Genomic DNA, 21,797 nt, shown 5'->3' on the forward strand with positions numbered 1-21,797 from the left:
GGAGGCTGGGTGTGGGATGTCTGCCAGAGGAGGCCTTCAAGGGTGGGGGAGGGAGCTTACATAAAAAGGGGCCACTGCCAGCTGGGTTGGGGTTGTCCTGAACAGAGGGTATCTTCCATTTTCTTACAAAGGGGGGGAAGCAAGCAAAAGACATTTCATGGTTAATTGTGTTGTCATGCCTGGTGGTTGTGAAGGTCCATTGCTGGACAGTGCAAGCCCAGGTAAACCTGAGGGAAAGATGCAGGAAAGGCATTGTGGGAGGCAGGAAGGGACACTGCAGGGTTCTCCAGGATCTGGAGGGAGTGATGGAGAAAGAAGGTGGGGACAGCCCTGGCGTTTGAAGCTGGTAGTGGAAAGAAGGTAGTTCAGGCTGGGGCTGTGGTAAGCACAGGGCCAACTGTAAGACACTACCAGCTCTCACAGTGTGGGAGCAGTCAGGACCGCAGGTGTGGCCCCTGCCACCACAGGCGGCTTGTTCTGTGAAGGAGCCTGCAAGGTGCTCCGACATGCATCTTCTCACTATGGCCTGTCTTCCTGACACCCATGATCCCAGCCCATGTACAATCATCTCTTGCAGGGTTTTGCTTTCCATGGTCACTCATAGTAAGGCATGGTCTGCTCTTTGCTCTGTAGGGAGACAGGCATCCCATACAACCATCCTTGAAAAGCCATTCCGGAACAGATGTGATCAGTGCCTGTGCATGTTTTTCCTTCACAGTCTCCTCATTCTCTTCTCACTGATAGTAGTCTATGAAGGACAGGGTCACCTGTACAAAAGTGGGTTTCCCAGGTGTTGCTATTCCCAACATCAACAGAAACACTGGGAGCCAACTGCGACCATGGAGTCCGAGGCTAAGTCCCAGTCATGGGGCCGCCATTTCCCTTGGTTTATGAGGATTTTTCACTCTCTAAGATTGTAGCGCCTTGCCATGCCTAGTGCCTGCTGGATCACCAGGATGGCTTCTTAGTGTTCTGGTGACAAGGTTTGCTTACTGTTTGGGTGGTCTCCTCAACTTTATTTGTCCTACAAGCCTATGGCTTCTAGAGTATGATTTAGAGAGCAGGAGGCTTTTTAGTAACAAAAATTTCTTATTACAGTAGAAATCGCTGAACTATGTATTGTGTACTAAATGAGAGCAGAGCTCCTTGAAGTAGGCTACTTTCTATTCTTGGGGTAATATTCTAGTCTGTCTTTGAACATTTACTGCCAAAAAACAATAATGCTTTAAAAATTCTGGAAAAGATAGAAATTAGCTTAGGGGAAGTGATATTCATCCAGCTGTAATCATTTGAGCATCCAAAAATAAAACACAAAAATTACGTTGAGTTGTGAGAAGCCAGAGTCAGGAATGCTATCCAACGAAAATAATGAGAATTTTCTTTCCAAATAGCAAGTGTTATATGTGGGTTGTATTTATTCAAGTGAACAAAGATGTTATTCATGTTTAGTTCTATGAATAGCTTTAAGATTACACACACACACACACACACACACACACACACACACACACGACACACAGGCAGGTGAAAAACTTAAGTTTGCGATTTCACTATTTATTCAACAAATGCATGTGTTAAGAACTTATTAAATGCCAGGTCTTGGGGGGAGAGATATATTGATTCATGGAGCTTTCAGTATAAAAGGGGCAAACAGTAAGCTAATAACTATACAAATGCTAATTGAACTTATGATGAACTCTCCTATATAAAGAGTACAGCTGTGCAATGAGAGTTTGCAATAGGAACATTTAACTTAATCTAGGCTCCAAAATTTCCCTGAGAAAGTAACAATAAAGCTGAGACCTTAGCAGAAGCTAGTCAGTTACTTGAGGGTTTGCTTGGCAAGAGCATTTGGGGTAGATGTTGAAACAGGCTAAGGCTGGGATATAGAGTTATAGTGAGTGATGAATTTACCTTATATGAGGTAAAATATTAAAGATCATAGTAACCTAGGTGCCAGACAAGCAGTGTGCCTTGAGGACTGAGAACTGGTATAACCAAGTTAAGTTACTGAGGAGCTAGATCCTCTAGGACTAATGGTGCAATGATTTAGACTGGTGGACATTCTCCAAATTCCATCACCTTATTTTCTACTCAAACCTTGGTCTGACACAGGTTGCCCAACCCCTATCAATGCTTTTGTGTCTGTTTCTCTGAATAGGTGTTCAGGACCTCCTCCTGTACTGTGCTTAGAGGATTCTTTTTTAGAGGTAGGAAATGAAAGAGAAGGAATCAGAACTAAGTCAGAAATTGTAACTAGCTTTCTTGGGTAAATGTCTTGATAGTGCTGACCAAGAAAGGGATCAGAGAAAGATCGTGCTTTCGAAAAAAATGATGAATGGCTATGTGTATTTGGGTGATTAGAGCTGAGGATCTGAACCTGGAGCTTGGGAGGGAGGTTGTGCCATCTGTATGGAGCTGGTTGTAGAATAAAAGCAGGGTCAGAGGGGGCATATTTATCAGAACATTTGTTGGCAGTATTATTTCTTTGCCATTCCCAGTGCTGACAAAGTGGTTGTAAAGAAATACTGGAGAGAAACTCTTGAGGAAACTGTCTTTAAGTGAATAAGCACAGGAATTGGGAAAGGAAAAAAAAGAAAATGTCAGATAAGGTAGAAGGTAGACAGAACAGATCAAGAGAGGGCCATACTTCAGAGTTATACCCAGAAGAGCTTGTGTTAGGACAAGGGCAAAAGAAAATCCTTTTCTTTTACAGAAAGGATCATTTCTCCTCTTGAAAACTGATTTTTAATCTACATTTTGTTCTGGAAAATGGCCTCTCTTCTGTTAACATAAATTATTTTAAAATACTTATAATTGATCTTAATTTTGTATGGCTTTATAATTCAGCTCCAAAAAACTTGTTCTAATCTCTGTGCAGAATTCATTTCTGTTCAGCATTCCCACAGAAGTGCTCCAATGTTTACTCAAATGTCACTTCCCTTTGGTTCTCAAGTTGAGCGTCTGTCTTTGTCACAGTGGAGCTGCTCTTGACAGACACTCACCTCCTCTCAGATCTCTGGGTCTGTGTTTGAGCATGAAAGTTAGAATCCTTTTCTTTCTCTCTGCAACAGATTCTCCTCTGAACATTCAATATGCTCTATTAGAATGGAATTGTTATCTGTTCTTAAGGAACTGGGTTTATTTGGAAACTTTTATAATAATTGTGCTTAGTTCTTAAAGCTATTTTCAAAATATTGTCCCTCTTTACAGAAGGCTGGCTCATCACCAGAGACTGTAACACTTCCTACAATCATAGTCCTTTGCTGGACATACAGACACCTCATTTATATCTGTCCATCTGGTTGGGACCTAGGTCATTCCCTTGAGAATCTTGCTGTGGAGGTCTTAAAGTCTTCCTCTGCTCTGACCCTGAAGGAGTGTCTTTTTGAGATGTATCTGTCACTTGAATGAAATGTTGGTGTTCATGATGTCTAAGTCCTTTCCATAACAGGCTCCTTAGGATCATCAGTAGAAGGTGGTGGTGTCGGTGGTAAATTGTCCACATTTGAAAACTGCAAGTCTCTAAGTGAGCAGTGCCATTCCACTGCTCCAGGCTGAAGAACTCTGTCATAATCATAAACAAACACACCAGTCTCCTCACTTAGAGGTGGATTGTCCAGTGACCTGGGCCAGATCAATGCATCCTCAGACACACTGGTGTTAGAAGCACTTTGCAGATGTGTCTCACACAAACCAGAGTCTGCACTACAAACTGGAAGTTTTCCCAAGTGGTCTTCCTCAGTTTCATATTTCTTCAGAATCTTTTGGAAGGCGATGCTGTCTTCAAGATGGTCCACTGATGTCACATTGTTCTCGTGTTCCCCCGAGGCCTTGATCTGCGGGGACTGGCCAGCCCAACCGCTGTCCTCGCCACAAGCCTCTTCAGTCAGACTCCTTGTATCCTCTGAGCCCTCTGAACTGAGGGTAAACAAAGACCCTTCATCTGAATCATAGTTGGATTCCAAGCAGTACGGAGGGCCAGAAGGGACATCTTTTTGCACTGGCTCCTCAGGAGCAGAAGTGTCCTGCAGGCCACTGTGCCATCTTGGCAGAAGGGTGTCCGGTTCTCCACTTCCTAGGTGACTGTGTGTGTCTGCATTACAGAAGGCCTGGAGCTCTTTCTCTGCTTTGTCCCCAAGGGGCCATGGCTGTGATGTACAAGGCAAGCTGACGAAATTGCTCACCTGTATTTCTTTAGAACATTCCATGTGTGGGCCAGTGGTATCCCTGGGCAGCTGTTCAAGACACCCTCTTTCACTCTCTCCAGCTCCCTGTGTATTTGAGTTGGTTGCTATTTTGGAGGGAGAATCTGCCACTTTTCTTAGGTGTGACAGGTCCGATTCTTTCACATTGTGATGGATGGTGCCAGACACAGTTCCAAATGTGCCAGCCATGAAAGATTCACTCACTGAATGCTCAGGGAGAGAATATTCCTGAGACACAGTGTCATAATCTGATTCCCTGAGCATATCATTCCTATAAATGTGGTCCTGTGCTGAGGAAATCAGTTGGTGATTATCAGTCTTTGGATGCCTACAGAGAGTGGAAAGGTCTACCTGGCCATTTGGAAACGTGGTGCCATTTCTACTGCCTGCTTTGGTATTGTTCCTACATTGTTCTGTGCTCTGCCATCTCCCAGGCTCCTTTCTGCCATTTTCCAGCATCCCATCAGTAATGACAGTGGTGTGTGTGGGTGACAGTGTCACCCAGGAAGGGTTCTGATTCTTATAGAGGTTCTGATGATGGAAATCTGGATGCAGATCTCTTCTTGGGTGCTGGGTGCTGCCTGGAGCTTCGATTTCATCATAGAATCCCTCGTTTGAGTAGGTATTGTTGGAACTAGAGCTTTTAGTGCATCGTTGTCGCCATAGTCTCTCAATATAGGGCCTGGTGAAAACCCCCAAGCAGAAAGCTAAGATAAATGTGATGAACACTGACAGACAGACAGCCAGGGCGAGGTCTGGCGCAGTGCCATCATCCTCTTCATCAATGGCTCGCTTATTCCGGGTATTTCTGCTTTCTCTTGGCCACAGTGTCTGCCTCTCCCTGAGGTCAGAGTCCACAGGTGCCTCCTTCATCAGAGGGGAAAAGCGCAGATACATTCCTCCCCCAGGCCTCTCTGCTCTGCTCCTTACGGGGCTTTGCATGGGATTCTGATTTGTGTGAGAAGGGTATATCTCCCCTGATGCTCTGCTTTTGGGCATCTCAGAATAGGAGTCCCCATTGCCTGCAAGTGACAGATAAAAACCACACACTGAGAACAACACTGACATAAGATTCCAGGTTTTCAAAGCTTCTGCAAGTCATCCTCAGTCCTAATCTACTTATATTTTCAGCTGTGGATAACTTGGTGCCAAGTAGCTTTGTTTGTTTAAGCTTTATTAATTCAGGCTTTGTTCGTCCTTTTATCCATCCAGTCACACCCTCTTTCTTGTCTTACACCAACAATATGGCTCTGGACACAGGTACACGTGACTGTCAGCCATAGATTTGCTGCTCACAGACTCAGTAGTTGGTTTCTTAGGCTTCTTGCCTGACATCTGGGCATGGGAGGAAAAAGCCAGACAGGGAAGGCAGCCATATCACTTCTCTTTTTATAACCTTGGCTACTTCACATTTGCCAAAACATTGTATCAATACCCCTCAAACAAAACAACAACAATAAAACAAATCAAAACAAAAAATGCCATCTCCCTTACCAAGGTCTGTACTATTGTTTCCTCACCATCCCAAATGCTGGTGATGAGCAAAATATTCATATTTTTCTATTTTGTCCTCCACACTTGAATGCCAATGTGGCTTATATAAAAGATCAAAACAAGCATGGCTTACCACCTTCACACCTTATCTGCTCTTCGTGGATGTCTCCTACACTGGCCAGCAGGACTATGGTTCTACTTTGATGGCAGGTCTGAACAGGACTGAGTGAGGAAAAGACTCTATTTATCTGAATTTTGCTTTTACAAGATAATTAATATTGGGAAACAAAACCTTCCCAATTTGTTCAACCCCAGTAATAACTTAGGAGAGGGGAAAGAAGCAAGGCAAAGGAAAATACACTGTGAAAGGTGTGTTTGTTTTGCATATGTAGAATGGACATGTATCACTTCCAGAAGGTTAGCATGAGTTTAAAATGTTTCACATCTTAGAAGTTAAGACTTGGGATGAAATTACGGTAATTTGGGCAAAATTCTCTTCTAGTGGAATTTCTGTTTATATTTTTCTTCCTTCCTCCCTCCATATCTCTCCCCCTCTCTTTGCTTCTCTTTCCTCCCTCCTCCTCTCCCTCCCTTCATCTCTCCTTTTCTCTTCTTTTTCTTCCTTCCTCACTCCCCCTCCTTATCTCCCTTCCTTTCCCTTCCTTTCTTTCTTAAATGCAATTGAGGTGATTTGCACTAGTTTTCTTTGACCACAAGAGGAAAATTGCCCATGAACTGATGGCACTATAATTGATGGTACTAGAGGTTATTCTGTGACACAGCTCAAGGCAGACTGTTGGTAGGATCAGCACCTTCAAAGGGACTGTCACTGTTTCAAGGCTCCATTTTTAATGCATTAATGGAACCATTCCAGGGAAGACAGGCATCACTGACATACCTACAGACTTGTTGCAAATTACATCCCATGTTTTCCTCCAGGATTCGGAAATGCAACCTTGGAAGACTGTCAAGCTATCATCACACTGCCATTTATTATCAGCCAAGTCAACACGCAGATGGGGAAATTCTAGAGCAAAGGTCATCACTGGCAGGATGGTGGTCAGAGCATTGTTGCTGAGGTCTACCACCTGTAGAGAAGAAACAAATTGAAGACAGCCTGTGAACAAAACCATTGTAGAGGTAAAATAAGTAAGTTACAGAAAAATACGTTATTAGTATGCAGAAGTAAAATGAGTTTAGAAATGATTTGAAAGTCAAAGAATAGTGGGTATAAATCTCTTCTCTTCTTGTAAAAACTCTATGAACTCACCTGTCATAGTTTCATAAATCTTCTATTATGATTTATTTTGCCAGTCCTGGGGCTTGAACTCAGCGCCTAAGCACTGTCCCTGGCTTCTTTTTGCTCAAGGATAGGACTCTGCCACTTGAGCCACAGCGCCACTTCGGGTTTTTTCTGTTTATGTGGTGCTGAGGAATCAAACCCAGGGTTTCATGCATGCAAGGCAAGCACTCTACCACTAAGCCACATTCCCAGCCCATCTATTAAGATTTTTTTCCTTACGAGCTATAATTTATATTGTTAAAATGGGGCTCTGTGTTTAGTATTGTTATGGTTCAAATATGAAATGTCCCTCACAGGCTCCAGTGTTAAAATCTAGGTTCTTAGCTAGTGGCACTATTTTTGGAGGATCTAGGGTGAGATCTAGTAGGAAGACCTGGAATCTTCGGGGGCCCTTGCATCTTGCTCCTGGCCCCTTCCTGACTCTCTCTCCTTCCTGTGTACAGTGAGGTGATGAGACTCCTCATGACATGGTTCTGTAGCCATGATGTTCTGCTGAGCACGTGGGGCCAAGGAACCATGGGCTGAACTCCTCTGAAACACAAGCTAAAAGAAATCTTTCCTCCCTTAGGTTGTTTCTGTCAAGTATTTTGTCATAGCCATGATAAAATTGATTGATACAATGCACTAGATAAGGTTTCCTAGCACTTTGACAATGTATTCTTGGTGAAGTTAAGTAGGTCTTCTCATCTGCTGTATTAACTTCTGTAACAGCACACAGGATCCTTTGTCTTCAGTGATCTACCTACTGGTATTCAGACTCTTGAGCATTCCCATCACTTAAGTGCGGGCAGGACCTGTAACTTGTTTCTAGATAATAGAACACACTGCAGCAGTGGTCCATTACTTCCATGATTACTTTATATAAAGTAGGCATTTCGTCAGCAGGTTCCCTGGCCTACTACTTCTGAAGCAAGCCAACTGCCAGGTCCTAAACAGTCCTATTAGAAGGCCACAGGGAAGAAATCTGAGGGCAGGCTGAAGCCAACAGCTGGTGAGGAGCTGAGTCTCCAGCCCAATATATAAGGAACTGAGTCTGCCAACAGCAGGTGACCTTGGGAGGGAATCTTCTTCCAGGTGGACTTCAGGTGCAACTGCAGCCTTGGCCAACACGGGTGCAACCTCTGGAGAGACCACAAAGTGTAGGCCTGAGAAACTGTGAGACAATAGGTGGATATGATTTTAAGCTGTTCAAATTTAAGGTGCAGCAATAGTTAATGAACTCAACTATTCATTAGCTTCATTTATGCCTTTGTTTATTCAATTAAGTAAATTTAAATGTCTTAGTTAAACCTTGGAAAACAAAACAGACACAAAGTGTATCTACAAAGAGCATGACTATTGTTTATTGTAAGGTCCAGGAGCCCAGGCATTACCACATAGCCACAACCAAGGCTATGATTCCTTTTTGTGTAAGGGTTACGAGGACAAGTGTGAAGCACATTATAAGTGTGTTGAAAGGAAGCCTAGGAGATAAGATTACAGAGATAGCGTAGGTACAATCCAAGAAGTTGATACAAGAACATCATCAACAGTATAAACTACAGATACACATGGGATGTTGAAAGTAGTTACAACTGTGATATAACAATCATTTCCATAAAATGGAGTTCATTTCACTTAGCATCATCTTATGTGATCATAAGGGTATAGCTATTGGGCTCTTGTGATCCTCTGCTATTCCCAATAAGGGAGACCAGGAGAATCTCCCTTGAGAAAGTGACATCAGTTAGCTCTTGCAAATAAAGGCTCAGCAGCTAGGGTTGGCATGAAGTAAAAACAGGAGGACAGCAGTGAGCCAGGGATAGGGGGCTTGGAATGAGGCTGGAGAGGCAGGCAGGGGTCAGGCCCTAACTGAAATCTTGTAAGGGTTTTATACAAGTAGTGGCATAATAATCTGGGTTGAATATTAAAAGAAGGCATTGTGGTCACTCTAAAAATTATTTTTTGTTTGTGGCTTCCTTCCATTATATATTTTTATTATCATCTTTATGTAGTTGTAAAAAGGAGTTGCCATTTAACAAAGCAGTTTACAAATACAATATATCTTGATCAATGCCACCCATGTCCTACTCAATCCTTCCCTCACTCTTGTTAAATTTGGAGGATATACAATGGATCTGTGACTGCAGTTCCTCCCTCTTCTCTCCATTCATCTATCCCTTCTCCCTTGATCCCACCCACCTCTTTCAAGTATCTGCTTCCTGGTGTTTTATTTTGCTTAGCTCTGATGCTGTAAGTGGCCCGTGGCTCAAATTTGTAATCCTGGCTACTCAGGAAGCTGAGATCTGAGGACCAGAATCAGAAGCCAGCCTGGGTAAGGAAAGTCCGTGAGACTTTTATCTCCAATAAACTGGCTCAAATGATAAGTAGTAGCTTTGAGCAAAAAGAAGCTCAGGGACAGGCCTTGGGCTCAAACCCCATGACTGCCCACACATGCACACACACACACACACACACACACACACACACACACACACACGCACAATTCTATAAGCTGCATAATGTTTACTGTACTTTTTAATAATTTTTTGTGTATCAAAACATGTAATCCTCATTAAGACAGTCTGTAAGACAGGAACTAAGTTGTTTCTATTTCACAGATACAAAAACAGGCACAGAGGTCTGATAACTTGACGAAGATTGTGTGGCTGGAAAGTAACAGTGCCTATGTGTAATCTTAGCAGTAGGCTTCCCTAATCTTCCTTCTGTGAAGCGGCTCCCAGCTCTACTGGTTAGAGGGGGGAGCTAGAGCTTTGTCTCACAGGTACACTTCAACAGTACTTCACACCAGGCACACAGCAGCTGTCTGTGCATGCTGCCTAACAAGACAGCTGTTAGCTACATGTGGCAATTCAATGTGGGTAATTCACATTGGGATATAAAATACACAAAAAGGTGTTGAAGATTTGTGAAAAGGGGATGTAAACAAAATCTCACTATTAACTGATGTAACTTCATGTGTAAAAAGCAGCATATTGGAAACAGCCTGGATGCCCTACAATAGACGATAGATCCATCTAGAACAAGTCATGTTAAGCGAGGTAAGCCAGGCTGAGAGAGACAAATGGCACATGTTTTCTCTAGATCTAAAATATACTGGGATATGATAAATTTCAGGACTTTAGGCATTCACACACAGTGAGACCGAAGGAGGATATTCTTAGGGCACAATGCCTATATGCTTCTGATCATATAAAGCAATATTTATCGAAATGAACTCCAGGAAATGGAAATGAGAATTTTTCTTTGTTGTTGTTTTCTTTTTTTGTCTTGTTTGTTCATTTATCTATCTTTGGGAGAGTGGGGGGATACACAAATGGATGGACAAAGAGTGAACAAATGCAGCAGTGGTACTCACTAGACACTACGTTGAAAATGAACTGTATAACTTGTAGGTGGGGGTGGGAGGGAAAAACTGGAAGAGAGGGAAGGGGTCACCTTGTCCGATAGAGAAATGTGCTCATTACCTGATTTATGAAACTGTAACCTCTCTGTACATCACCTTTATAATAACAATAACAATAAATAAATAACTAGCATGAAATTTACTTCTTTTTAACATTTGGCTTCTAGAACACTTAAAACTGCATATGTGGTCACTTCATATTTTTAGAGAATAACAATGATTCATATAGAGACAGGGGTGGGTGACGGAGGTTATAACAGGAAGTTCTACAAGATCATTGCCGGGCCCCCTCTGGTTGTTATAAATGATTAGTGAATGTATTTCATACTATCCTCCAAAGGGGATGGCATGGTGAAAAGGGACTGAAGCAAGACTTTGGGGATCCTTACACTCAGCTGCTAGGACTTTAGGGAGATTAACTACAATGTGTAGAGCTCCAAAATGGGGCACAGATTCTACAAATCTGGTTTGATGTTTAGGAGAGTTGTGGCATCAGTAAGTGCCAGCCAAGTGTGCATGGTTACTATTTCATGCTTATTTTCCCATGTCTAATTTTGGCAGGGAAGCAGTAGGGGTAGGGGCTCACTATATGTTCTTGAGTTGTTGGCATCTCATTGTTGGCCAGAGATTCACAGTCACCTTTGCAAATGTCCTAGTTTCCATAAGACCCCTGGGACCAGTGACTGATCTTGTAGCTTACAGCGACAGCCTCAAAAACCACGTATTTAATTGCTTGCTAACTGGTAAATGGGTATTTGGAGTGTGACTCAATTTGACTAAGAGGACTACTGTGCCAATTCCTGCTGCTGAGTATTTTTTAAGTTCATGTTGATTATTGAAACTTTTGATTTTTGAGGCAAGGAATCAAGTCTTAAAGTAGAATTATACGACCGATCAATAGCTAGGACAACTGGACAAGAACTTCTTCAACAGAAACAGTCTTTAAGGTCATTACCCATGTCACTGCATATTTAAGACATATAGAAATATTTCAGAACCTGTAGTTTTTTGAGGTCCTTGAAGGCTTCTGGGTGGATTTTGAATATCTTGTTGCTCTTTAAATAGATGTGTTCCAGTTGTAGGCAGTTATGAAAATCAGAAAACTCAATTTTCAGTATTCCATTGAAAGACAGATCCAAACTCTGCAACGACTTCAGTTTCCACAGACCTGTTAAAATTAAGAAGTAAATGAAAACCGAAACCAGTAGTATTTACTGCAGTATTGTTCATAATGGTAGAAAATTGGAGAGGACTTTAATAATCCATAACTGAAAAACTGTAGAAATGTTATATAGTGACACTATAAATAGAGTCTTTAAAGATAATAGAGTGAACTGATTCAACAGAAAAAAAAAGTTAAGTTGCAGAACAGTATATAGCTCAAATGTTTTGGGGCAAAAAGAGCCATACACAAACTTAAGCATGTATTTTGAGTGAGTCTTTATTAGTCATTAGTCATTACACTGAGAACTAGGGTGGTTGTGGGAGGGGAAGAAGGATATGAGAGGAAATTTCCTTTTTATGTTATACACGTTTGGATTCCTTCTTTCAATGAGTGTGTGCCATTTTAAAAATAAAAGAATCAATTTTAAAAATCCAAACATTTCTTGGCAGTGCAGAGGCTTGAACTCCGTGCCTTACATTTACTAGGCAAGCACTTTACCACTCTCATCCTCAGCTATTTTTTGCTTTGGTTTATCTTTTTTTTCCACTCAGTATCTCATGTTTCTTTGCCCCAGGGTTGGTCTTGAACTGTGATTCTCCTACCTCCACTGGGATTACAGACATGCCACCGCCATACCTGGTCAAACCTGATTAAAGGAGGTGATGAATAGGTATTCATTGATTTAGATAAATGATTCTGATATGGTAATGGGGAAAAAGCTATTTTGATGCTCTAGTACATAGATCATTTTTTCCCCCACCTTTAACGTTTTGTAGCAACACTATTTCTTGTAATTACTTATTGTTGGGCTTACGGCTATTTTCTAGATATTCTTGTATTTTTTGAGGTCAGTTCATTACAGCTAGATTTTGTTTTTTTCAGCACAAAAATCAAATAGCGTTTTCGTCTCTGCCTTTGTGTTTCACTTGGTTTCATGGAGTATGCAGAAGGCCCACTTGGCACCGAAAATGAAAGTTGGGAATAAGGTGCCAGTCATAGCAGACTCCCAATTTTGCTTTCCCAGATGGGTCTCCCAAAGAAGTGACTTCAGTTTTACTTTTTTTTCTGTTTTGTTCACGCATGTGGACTGGCTCTTTAACTCACTACTGCATAACAGATCAAGTTGGTTCAATTCCATTAAGGGTTTATTCCTTTTCTACTGTCTGCAGAATACTGACTGCAATACTGATTATGCAGAGATGATGACTTAATTGAAATGGCCATAACACATAAGTTGTCACATGTTCATTTGTACAGATTAAGCAAGAGACCTTAGGGCAGTAAATCAATCAAAATATTATGAGCAAGGTACTTGGTGCTATTGTATTGATTTACCTTAAAGCTTAGTCTGTTGGAACAGTAAGACAGAAAAGAAAAAGTTACTATTGATACTAAGTAGTACATTCAACTATAAAATTATCTATTAATCACCTGTCTGTCTATTCATAAAATAATCAAATACCTTCAGGGCAGAATTCACATTTCTGAACTCTTGCAATGCCTCTCATCCAATATACATTCAATAGGCCAGAGGCAATAGTACTGGGCCTACATAGTGATTTAAAAATCTTTGACGCAAATTAAAGTTCAATAAAATATTATTCATTTCTGGCTTCACTTGAAGAATTGGAAGTTCTCACTGGCATAAGCTATCACTTAGTTAGAGCTGAATAAAGGCTGCCTGCTTTAAATGGGGGTATAAACTTAAAGAAGACTGATTTCTTTGTGCTCATGTTTGTATAAAAAGTAAGAAAACAGCAAATAGGCCAACACGACCATGTCTAAAAAACAATGGAAGAAAAACCAAAGCTCATATTACTTTGGCAAGTAAGAAATTCTTCTGCAGTTGTTCACCAAATGCTGGAGTGTGCTGTCTACTGTCCTGACACTTTGTTATATCTTCCCCCAACTCTTCCCAATGCAGTTGGACACTGCTCCAGCACTAGTCAGCCTGCATCCAATGGGAGCTCAGGAGGAAGGCTAGTTGTTAAGCATATGAATATAACCGCTGGAGAAAATGTTTCTCTGCACAGAGGAGAATATCCCTGCATGATTTAACATGCAAATATTTACACAGGTGTATGAGAAAAGATGCAACAAAAGACATCAGTCTGAAAGATTCTATAAGTTTCCTAACATTTTCATGATACCTTTCTGGCTTACTTAGCAAAGTGAACTCCCATTTCCTAAAATATCTTAGTGCTTAATTGAATTGATTAAGTACCCTAGTTGCTCAGTAGGTAAAGTTCATGTCTAGCTCTGAAGTGAAGTGAAAGGGAGAAACTATTTTAAATCCCTATTTTATAGTATATTCTTTATGCTCAAAACATTTCACAATAATTTCCATTTTTAATCCTCAGAAAATCCTGAGGCTTATCACCATTTACAAAGGAAACAACAAAACCCAAGAAGGGTACAACAACAACAAAAAAGAAAATTATAGACCAGTTTCTCTGATGAACATAAATGCAAAAAATTTTCAATAAAATATTTACAAACAAAATTCAATAACACATTAAAAAGATTTTATACCACGAACAAACTGGTGTCATTCCTAGCATGCAAGGTAGCGCAACAATATACAAATTAATAAATACAATACAGCACATAAACAAAATTGAGGACAAAATTATATGATAATTTCAATAGATTCTGAAGAAGCTTTGACAAAACCCCAAACCCTTTCATAACAAAAGCTTTAAAGAAAATAGGAATAGAAAGACTACATCTGAACATAAAAGGTTAAATATATTAAACTTGTGCCAACATTGAACTAGGGGAAAGCTGGAACTATTTTCTCTAATGTCAGGAATGAGACAAGCATTTCCATTCCCTCTTATTTTACTTTGCTTGGATTTTCTTAGCTATTATAATAAGGCAAAAGAAAGAAACAAAAGGAATGTAAATAGGAAAGAAAGAAGTGAAATTATTCCTATTTTTAGATGTGATCCCATATTAAAAAGACCCTGAAGAGGCTACCAAAAAATCTCTTAGATCGCAGAAACACTTTTAGCAAAGTAGAAGTATATATTAATCAGTAGCAAGAGTGACTTGTATTAAGAGTAACTAGGCTGAGAAAGAAATTAGGAAAACAATTACAGTCACCACAGTCTGAAGAAAAATTAAATATTTAAGAATAAACTTGGGCTGGGGATATAGCCTAGTGGCAAGAGTGCCTGCCTCGGATACACGAGGCCCTAGGTTCGATTCCCCAGCACCACATATACAGAAAACGGCCAGAAGCGGCGCTGTGGCTCAAGTGGCAGAGTGCTAGCCTTGAGCGGGAAGAAGCCAGGGACAGTGCTCAGGCCCTGAGTCCAAGGCCCAGGACTGGCAAAAAAAAAAAAAAAGAACAAACTTAACTAAGGAGGTGAAAGACTTCTATAATGAAAACTATAACACCTTAAAGAAAAAAATTAAAGGAGACTCTGGAAGATGGAAATAATTTTTATGTTCATAGATCAGCAGAATTAATACTGTGAAAATGGCTATACTAAAAGCAATATATAGATTCAACACAGTTATGGTGTTACAGAAGGTTTTATTTTTAGGACTCTTGAATTTAGAAGTGACATAACACCCACCAAATACGTTGTGCCATATGAATATGTATAGGTGAAATGATGTTCATCAAGGAAAAAAAGAAATATCCTAAATGTTTGATTAAACCAATTAAGCAAACTCTTTAAAGTACTATTTGTAACATTTTCAGTTATCAATCTTTTATCTATCTGTCTACCTACCTATCTACATACATACTTACCTACTTACCTATCTATCTGCCAAGCATGATTTAAAAATGAAAAATAAGGAATATGATAATAGAGAGTGATATTCAATTTTGGAAGGAATAGTACATAGGTATAAAAATAAACTTGAGCTCATGCCTCTATTTCTAGCTACTCAGGAGGCTGAGATCTGAGGATCACAGTTCAAAGCCAGCCTGGGTAGGAAAGTCTTTGAGACACTCACCTTCAATTAACCATCAGAAATTGGAAGTGGTGCTGTGGCTCAAAGTGGTAGGATGCTAGATAGCCTTGAGCAAAAAAGCTCAGGGACAGTGTGCAGGCACTGAGTTCAATCCCCATGATTAAAAAAAAAATCCCACAAAAACAAAAACACCAAAAACAAAAAAACCTCGAAGAATGTATATTACATGAATGACTTCAATTTTCCCCCTTTTTCCTTCAACTCCTAAATAATAAATAACAGGTATTCCTTCTGAAATATGAGCAATAAAATAAAAATTATAAAAATAAGATCCAAACTAGTTTATACTCTACTTGAAAATGTTACACATGGTTTTTTATAGAAAAGTCAGCGAGATAGACTTTACTCCTCCACACAGCTCTCTGACACAGTGACTTGAGGCCTTACTCGATCCACTAGGATCTTATTGCCAAAATGATGCTTACGGCATGGGCAGAAGCTAGGAAGAGGCAAAAATAAAGACCTGAATGGTCAAAACTGAATAATGAGGCAAAATGGTGATTTGTGATAGAGGAAGAAGATAAAATCTTTTTGTTTTTTAAAGTAAAATTGTCTTTTATAAAGGAGGTGCTTAGCAAATAGTAAAGGCTAAAAACAAAGAGAAAGTGAAGTGTTTAGTACTCTAGGATGTAAAAAAGGCAAAGAAAGTCTTGCTTCATAAACCCGATATATTCTCTAAGTAAAATCTAGCATATTCATGAAGGAACTCTAACATGTCACTATTGAATTCAGATGAGTATTACAATAGGAAGATACGTAGAGTATTCTGTTAAAAGGTAGGATAAGAAATTCTGGTTTTGACTTGATAGTAGAAAAGTTGATATACTAATTCATAATACTGACATTTCTGATCTATATTTAGAGTACAACAAGAAGAAACAAAATGTATTCCAAGAAGAAAAAAATCATAAATATGTCAACATAGAATTGTTACATATTAAAAACAGCCAAATGAGTTATTTCTCAACGCTTTTCTGTATTAATATACAGCAAACCAAACAGGTAAGTTTAAAATCATACATCATTATTTAACATCTAGGTACTTCCTACTATCTCTTGAAAAATTTATCTAACATTCATGTGAGTCACACTAAATGGAGATTAGATTGCATGTAGTATAAATTCCACATATCATCACTTCCACTAAGAAACTTTTCATTGTATTTGCTCTGATCATGTATCCTGACATTCACCTTTCTCCTTAAAACTGAAAATAAGAATTCCTGTTCAGCTGCTCCCTTAAAATGGAAAATAAGAATTCCTGTTGACATAAAACATTAGTTTCCCATGAGCTCACTCTTTCTCTGATTCGTTCAGCTTTTAAAAATACTCACCCCTGGGTATGTCTCTGAGTTTATTTCTTTGAAGAAGGAGCACCTTTAGAGATGGAAGCCCATATTGGAAGCTGCTTCTGTTTAGTCTCTGCTGTGAGGAGTGAGGTCCTGGCAGATCCAATGAGACGGAGTGGATTACACTGTCACTGAGGTTTAATATTTCCAAAGCACGTAAGTGTTCAAGAGGGCATGAAGTTATTTTCCATATGATATCATTACTGGGGTCTGAATGCTTTATTTCCCTTTCTTGTTTTAGGGGAGAGTGGAAGAGAACTTTAAGGAAATGGAAGCTCACATCCACCGTGGCTACTATCTGTGACCCATCAGGAGGTGGAGAATGTTCTCCAGAAAAAGAACATTTTGTCAGAAGATACTCATTCCATTGGTCCTCATAATTGGAGAAAATGCTTTCTCTTGATGGCTCTGCCATTATTCCAGTAAAGACAAGACCTGTAACTACGGTAACAATGCTGAGGTTCTTCATCATGCCTGAAAAAAAATAAAATAAGATGACTTACTCAAAATAACTTGTGAAAATATTAACAGCAAATAAGGAGCAGGAATTTTAATTTTTAAGAACACAGAAAATTATCTTGACTATCATTTTAAGTGAATGAGTTATTAGAAGTTGGGGTATTTTAATGTAGCTAACAAACCAAAAGCTATACTATACAAATTATTGACAATTTAAAGGACATCCTTGATTTTTCAGAAAATATATATTCATTAAGTCCTCACCTGTTCATCTGTTTTTCCAGTATCATTCACCCAGCAGTCTGCTTTGCAGTGAGTTAAACTTACTCAGACTAAAGACTTATCTTTGCTGGTCATTAGCACAGGGTAAAGTCTATTGTGCTTATCTAAGACATTGTAATTAGCCATGAGGTTTATTACAGGAATGACATTCAGTCACTCAAAACTGGGAACCTCCCGTATGAGTAGAAATTCAACTCACAAAGAGACAACTTGATTTTCAAAAAATGAGTCAATGAACTAGACAAAGTTCATCTTTGTGGCTTTGACTTTCAAACCATTTTGAATTCATTTAAATATAAAGAACATAAGTAAAATGGGTCAAGGAAAGGATGTTCTGTCTCAGAACCATGAAGATGTAAAGATGTAATGAGATATAGAAACATGTATATTTTTCACCAGAAATTCTGGGGAAGCAATGAAGGTCTTATAACAAGTTTATACAAGTTATACAAGTTAAATGCAAACAAAAAATAACTTGAAGTGATTTGTTCTAAGTTCTATTTTACGAGGTGAGCTCTTTACCACTAGGCTATATTCCCAGCCCTAAATTCTATTTTAAAAACCAGTGTGTACACATCAGTAACATTATTCTGTATTCCACATACACAGCTACAGCAAATGGCTCCTTCCTTTTTGGTCTAATGATATGTGTTCTAGTCTTCATCACTACAGTCTAAAATATGAGAATGGCTTAATTGCCTCTTCTTGAGGCAGTTAATCTACCCTAGGTGATTCCAAAGTATTGTTTTTTTGTCTGCCTTATATAATTCCCTTATTTAAAACCTTCAGAGAGCTTCCTTAATTACCTCTAGTCCAATATGGACCAATTGCCAAGATGTGACTTGGGCAAAAGCAAGAGCATGCTTCAGTCAATGAAACATTGCTCATTCTTAATTCCAAGCTCAATACTTTTTCTCTACTCAGTCTAAATTCTACACATACTTTCAGACTTATCTAAAATTTGATGGCCCATTGCCTCCTGCTCTAGCATCTGTTTTGTCTATGCTTCCATCCATTTTCAGTTAACACTTACTTACTGAATGAATGGATGTTGGTAATATTTAGAGTGTCAATACTATACATCATTGTTAATGTTTTGCCTTGTACCTGTTTTTGGACTCCCCAAAAGATAGCAAGGATTCCCCCCCTTTCTCTCTCTCTCTCTCTCTCTCTCACACACACACACACACACACATCTATATTTGTCAGTTGTGAGGCTTGAACTCAGGGCCTGGGTGCTGTTTCTGAGCCTCTTTTAAGGCTGGCATGTTACCACTTTGAGCTTTTTCTGGTTTTTGAGTAGTTAACTGTTAGATGAGTCTTATGGGGACTTTTGCCCAGGCTGGCTTTGAACTGTGATCCTCAGATCTCAGCCTCTTGAGTAGTTAGGATTACAGGCAAGAACCACTGGTGCCCAACACATTTTATGTTTTTAACAGGCAATACTCTCATTGGGCTACCTGTGCGCATGCATGCAGAATGAATTAAATTCACAACACACCTCCTACATTTTTGTTTCACAGGTCAATTATCCCATCATTTGAAGGACACCTAAATTCAGGTACACATGGCCATAAATGTCAAGGTGCCTTACAGCAGGGAGTAGTGATTTCCACTGTGCTCTGTATGCAAGACTAGAAATGGAATTAACTTGCCCAGCTGGAAGGTATTTGTTTAGGCACTCAGAGATGCCATCTATACAACTGGACACCAAGCTTGACTGTAATATTAGCAACCTTTCCCAAACAACAATACAGCCATTTCTTGCAATACTTAAGAGAAAGTTATGGTTTAAAAAAAACCCTTTTTTTAAAGGAGGTATAAGTTAAAAAATTTTATCACCCTGTTTCAAGTTGAAAAGACTGACAAATGAAAGTCTGAGCTTAACATAACTAGATAAGAATAAATCTAAAGTGAAAAGCATTGATGAGAACTTTTATACTACAAAATTTATATATACTAGATGAGAAACCACTGAGATCTCTTAAGTTTCTGAGGAAATGGTAAACAGTTAGGAAACATATAGTCCATAAGTTGACAAACTCCAGCTGAAGTATGAGGAAACAGAAATACCTGGCTATGTATGTATCAGAGAGTAAGAGTCAGGGAGATGGCAGAATTTTTTTTAAAAAGAAAGGAAATAATAATTCATTCTTTCATTGAGAAGTTGGAAAAGACAGTCAAACAAGATAGTGATGACAAGCTGTGGAAAGACACAATGCTACCACTGCATCTGAAGCGTACCTTAAGATCCTTAGGGGTTGGCAAGTGGCTTGGTCTACAGCTGGGTAAAGCCAGGTGGGGATCCTAGACTTGAGCCCAGAGGCTCCGCCCATCCCATCAGCTTGTTCTGTGGTGCCTTTACCCTTTCATTTCCAAGCTCTCACCACAGTGACAGTGCACAATCCCTTGGGACATGGAAACACACAAAGAACTCTCCAACTGGGATTGAACGTTTCTAACTTTGATTCCAGAGATACATAAATAAAGATGGATCCTATTTACAAACCATATTTAAATTCATGTGCGTGCGTGTGTGTGTGTGAGAGAGAGAGAGAGATCAAGCAGAAACCTTGTAACCATTAAAAAAACCAAACAGCAAATACTTTACAGAACTTTTATTGTAAAAAGAGGTCATTAATAGTTATTACAAATAAATCAAATAGCACTCAAGTTAGCAATCAGTAACACATTTATGGATTTTCTTTTAATATGGCAGAAATTGCAACCTTTGCCTTCTCAACATTTTAAAAAAGAACTTGAATTATCAGCGTGTCCATGATCTCTTCAAATGTAGCACCGTAACAGTTCTACTCCCTATCACTAAAACAATCATACAGAATTTTGGTTTTGTTTTCACAATGCAAAAAGAATATATGTAGGTAGACTTCAAATATTGCAAACTATGGATAGTCTGCTTTGTGGTATTTTCAATATTTTCTCAGGTGCATGGTAGTGACTCCCTAAAAAAATCTTGCATTTATTTATTATGCCCCTCTTTGCCATTGCAATCACTCCTAGAATGCTGTCCTTATTTAAACAAGGACCATTCATGCCTCGAATGGGGTCCTTCCTTTGTCACCCACCTCCTCATAGCTGCTGCTTGTTCCATGGAGCTTAGTGCAGAGGAATGAACACACAACAGGAAGAGACAAATTTCTGTTTATGGAAAGATACCATCTGGTGGCGAGACAGAGTAGCTATGCTTTATGGGGAATCAAAGTCAGTCATGGGTAAAATGGATGGTTCATTCTTATGCTTCTCAGTGAATTTTCCAGTTTCCCATTCACTGGAAAAACAAAGACCCTGCAAAGTATCCCATAATACTATACCAGGAAACAATCAGTTATATAAAGACATCAAAATATCTTCTGTCAAAAGCACTTAATGAAGATGTATCAAAAAGACAAGTATTTCTCAAAGAGAAATAAAAATAGATTATTTCATGAATTATATATTCAATAAATAATATTTTGTATTAGTGTTCTATAGTTTTAGTAAAAAATATTTAAAGAAACTCCCAAAGCAAATTTAAATAGAACAGTAATGAATGTATAATTTAAAAATCTAAACAAAACTTCCAACTATTTAGTTTTCTGAGCATCATCCAGATACTAATGATACTGAATATATCCAAATGGTTAACATACTGTTATAATTAATAACACTCAGAGGTCAAAAAGCTTTCTCCCTTTTCATTTAAAAACTGCACTCAGTGTTAATTCCTTTTTTTCAGTATAACTTATTGACTTTATAATCTTTAAGATATTTGGTTTTCCTGTTAGAGCCAACCATGATGACACTGAATATGAATTGCATTTTGTATTGATTTTCCTAAGAGTTTCAAATGACTACAGCAGAATGTAGTCACACTCCGGTGCAATTGGGTCTCTGCTACATCCCTACTTCCTGTTTTACACCAACCTACTTTGGGATCCTTGTCCCTGATTTTCCATGTATCTTAATAGCAGAGTTCCTTTCAAATCAAATAGAAAATAAAGGAAAAAATTAAACTGATTTAAGAGTTATAAATAATAACAATGGGATAGTAACATTAGAGGCAGAGATAGTCTTATGCTTATTTAAAAATTACTTAGGTTGGGCACTGGTGGCTCATGCCTGTAATCCTAGCTACTCAGGA

General features: G+C 39.1%; 1 protein-coding gene across 1 annotated transcript; it reads right to left on the reverse strand.

Annotated features, from left to right (window-relative positions):
- Positions 1-1,912: 1,912 nt before the first annotated feature.
- On the reverse strand, positions 1,913-20,144 carry Lrrc66 (leucine rich repeat containing 66). Its single transcript, XM_048364264.1, has 5 exons — positions 19,901-20,144; positions 16,901-17,389; positions 11,410-11,579; positions 6,601-6,790; positions 1,913-5,230 (listed from the first exon to the last, which is right to left on the reverse strand). Exons 2-5 carry the CDS (start codon positions 17,385-17,387, stop codon positions 3,435-3,437), a joined length of 2,643 nt encoding a protein of 880 aa, XP_048220221.1. The 5' UTR covers positions 17,388-17,389; positions 19,901-20,144; the 3' UTR covers positions 1,913-3,434.
- Positions 20,145-21,797: the final 1,653 nt, after the last annotated feature.

The sequence above is a fragment of the Perognathus longimembris genome, chromosome 16, assembly GCF_023159225.1.
Source record: "Perognathus longimembris pacificus isolate PPM17 chromosome 16, ASM2315922v1, whole genome shotgun sequence".
Taxonomy (NCBI): Eukaryota; Metazoa; Chordata; class Mammalia; order Rodentia; family Heteromyidae; genus Perognathus; species Perognathus longimembris.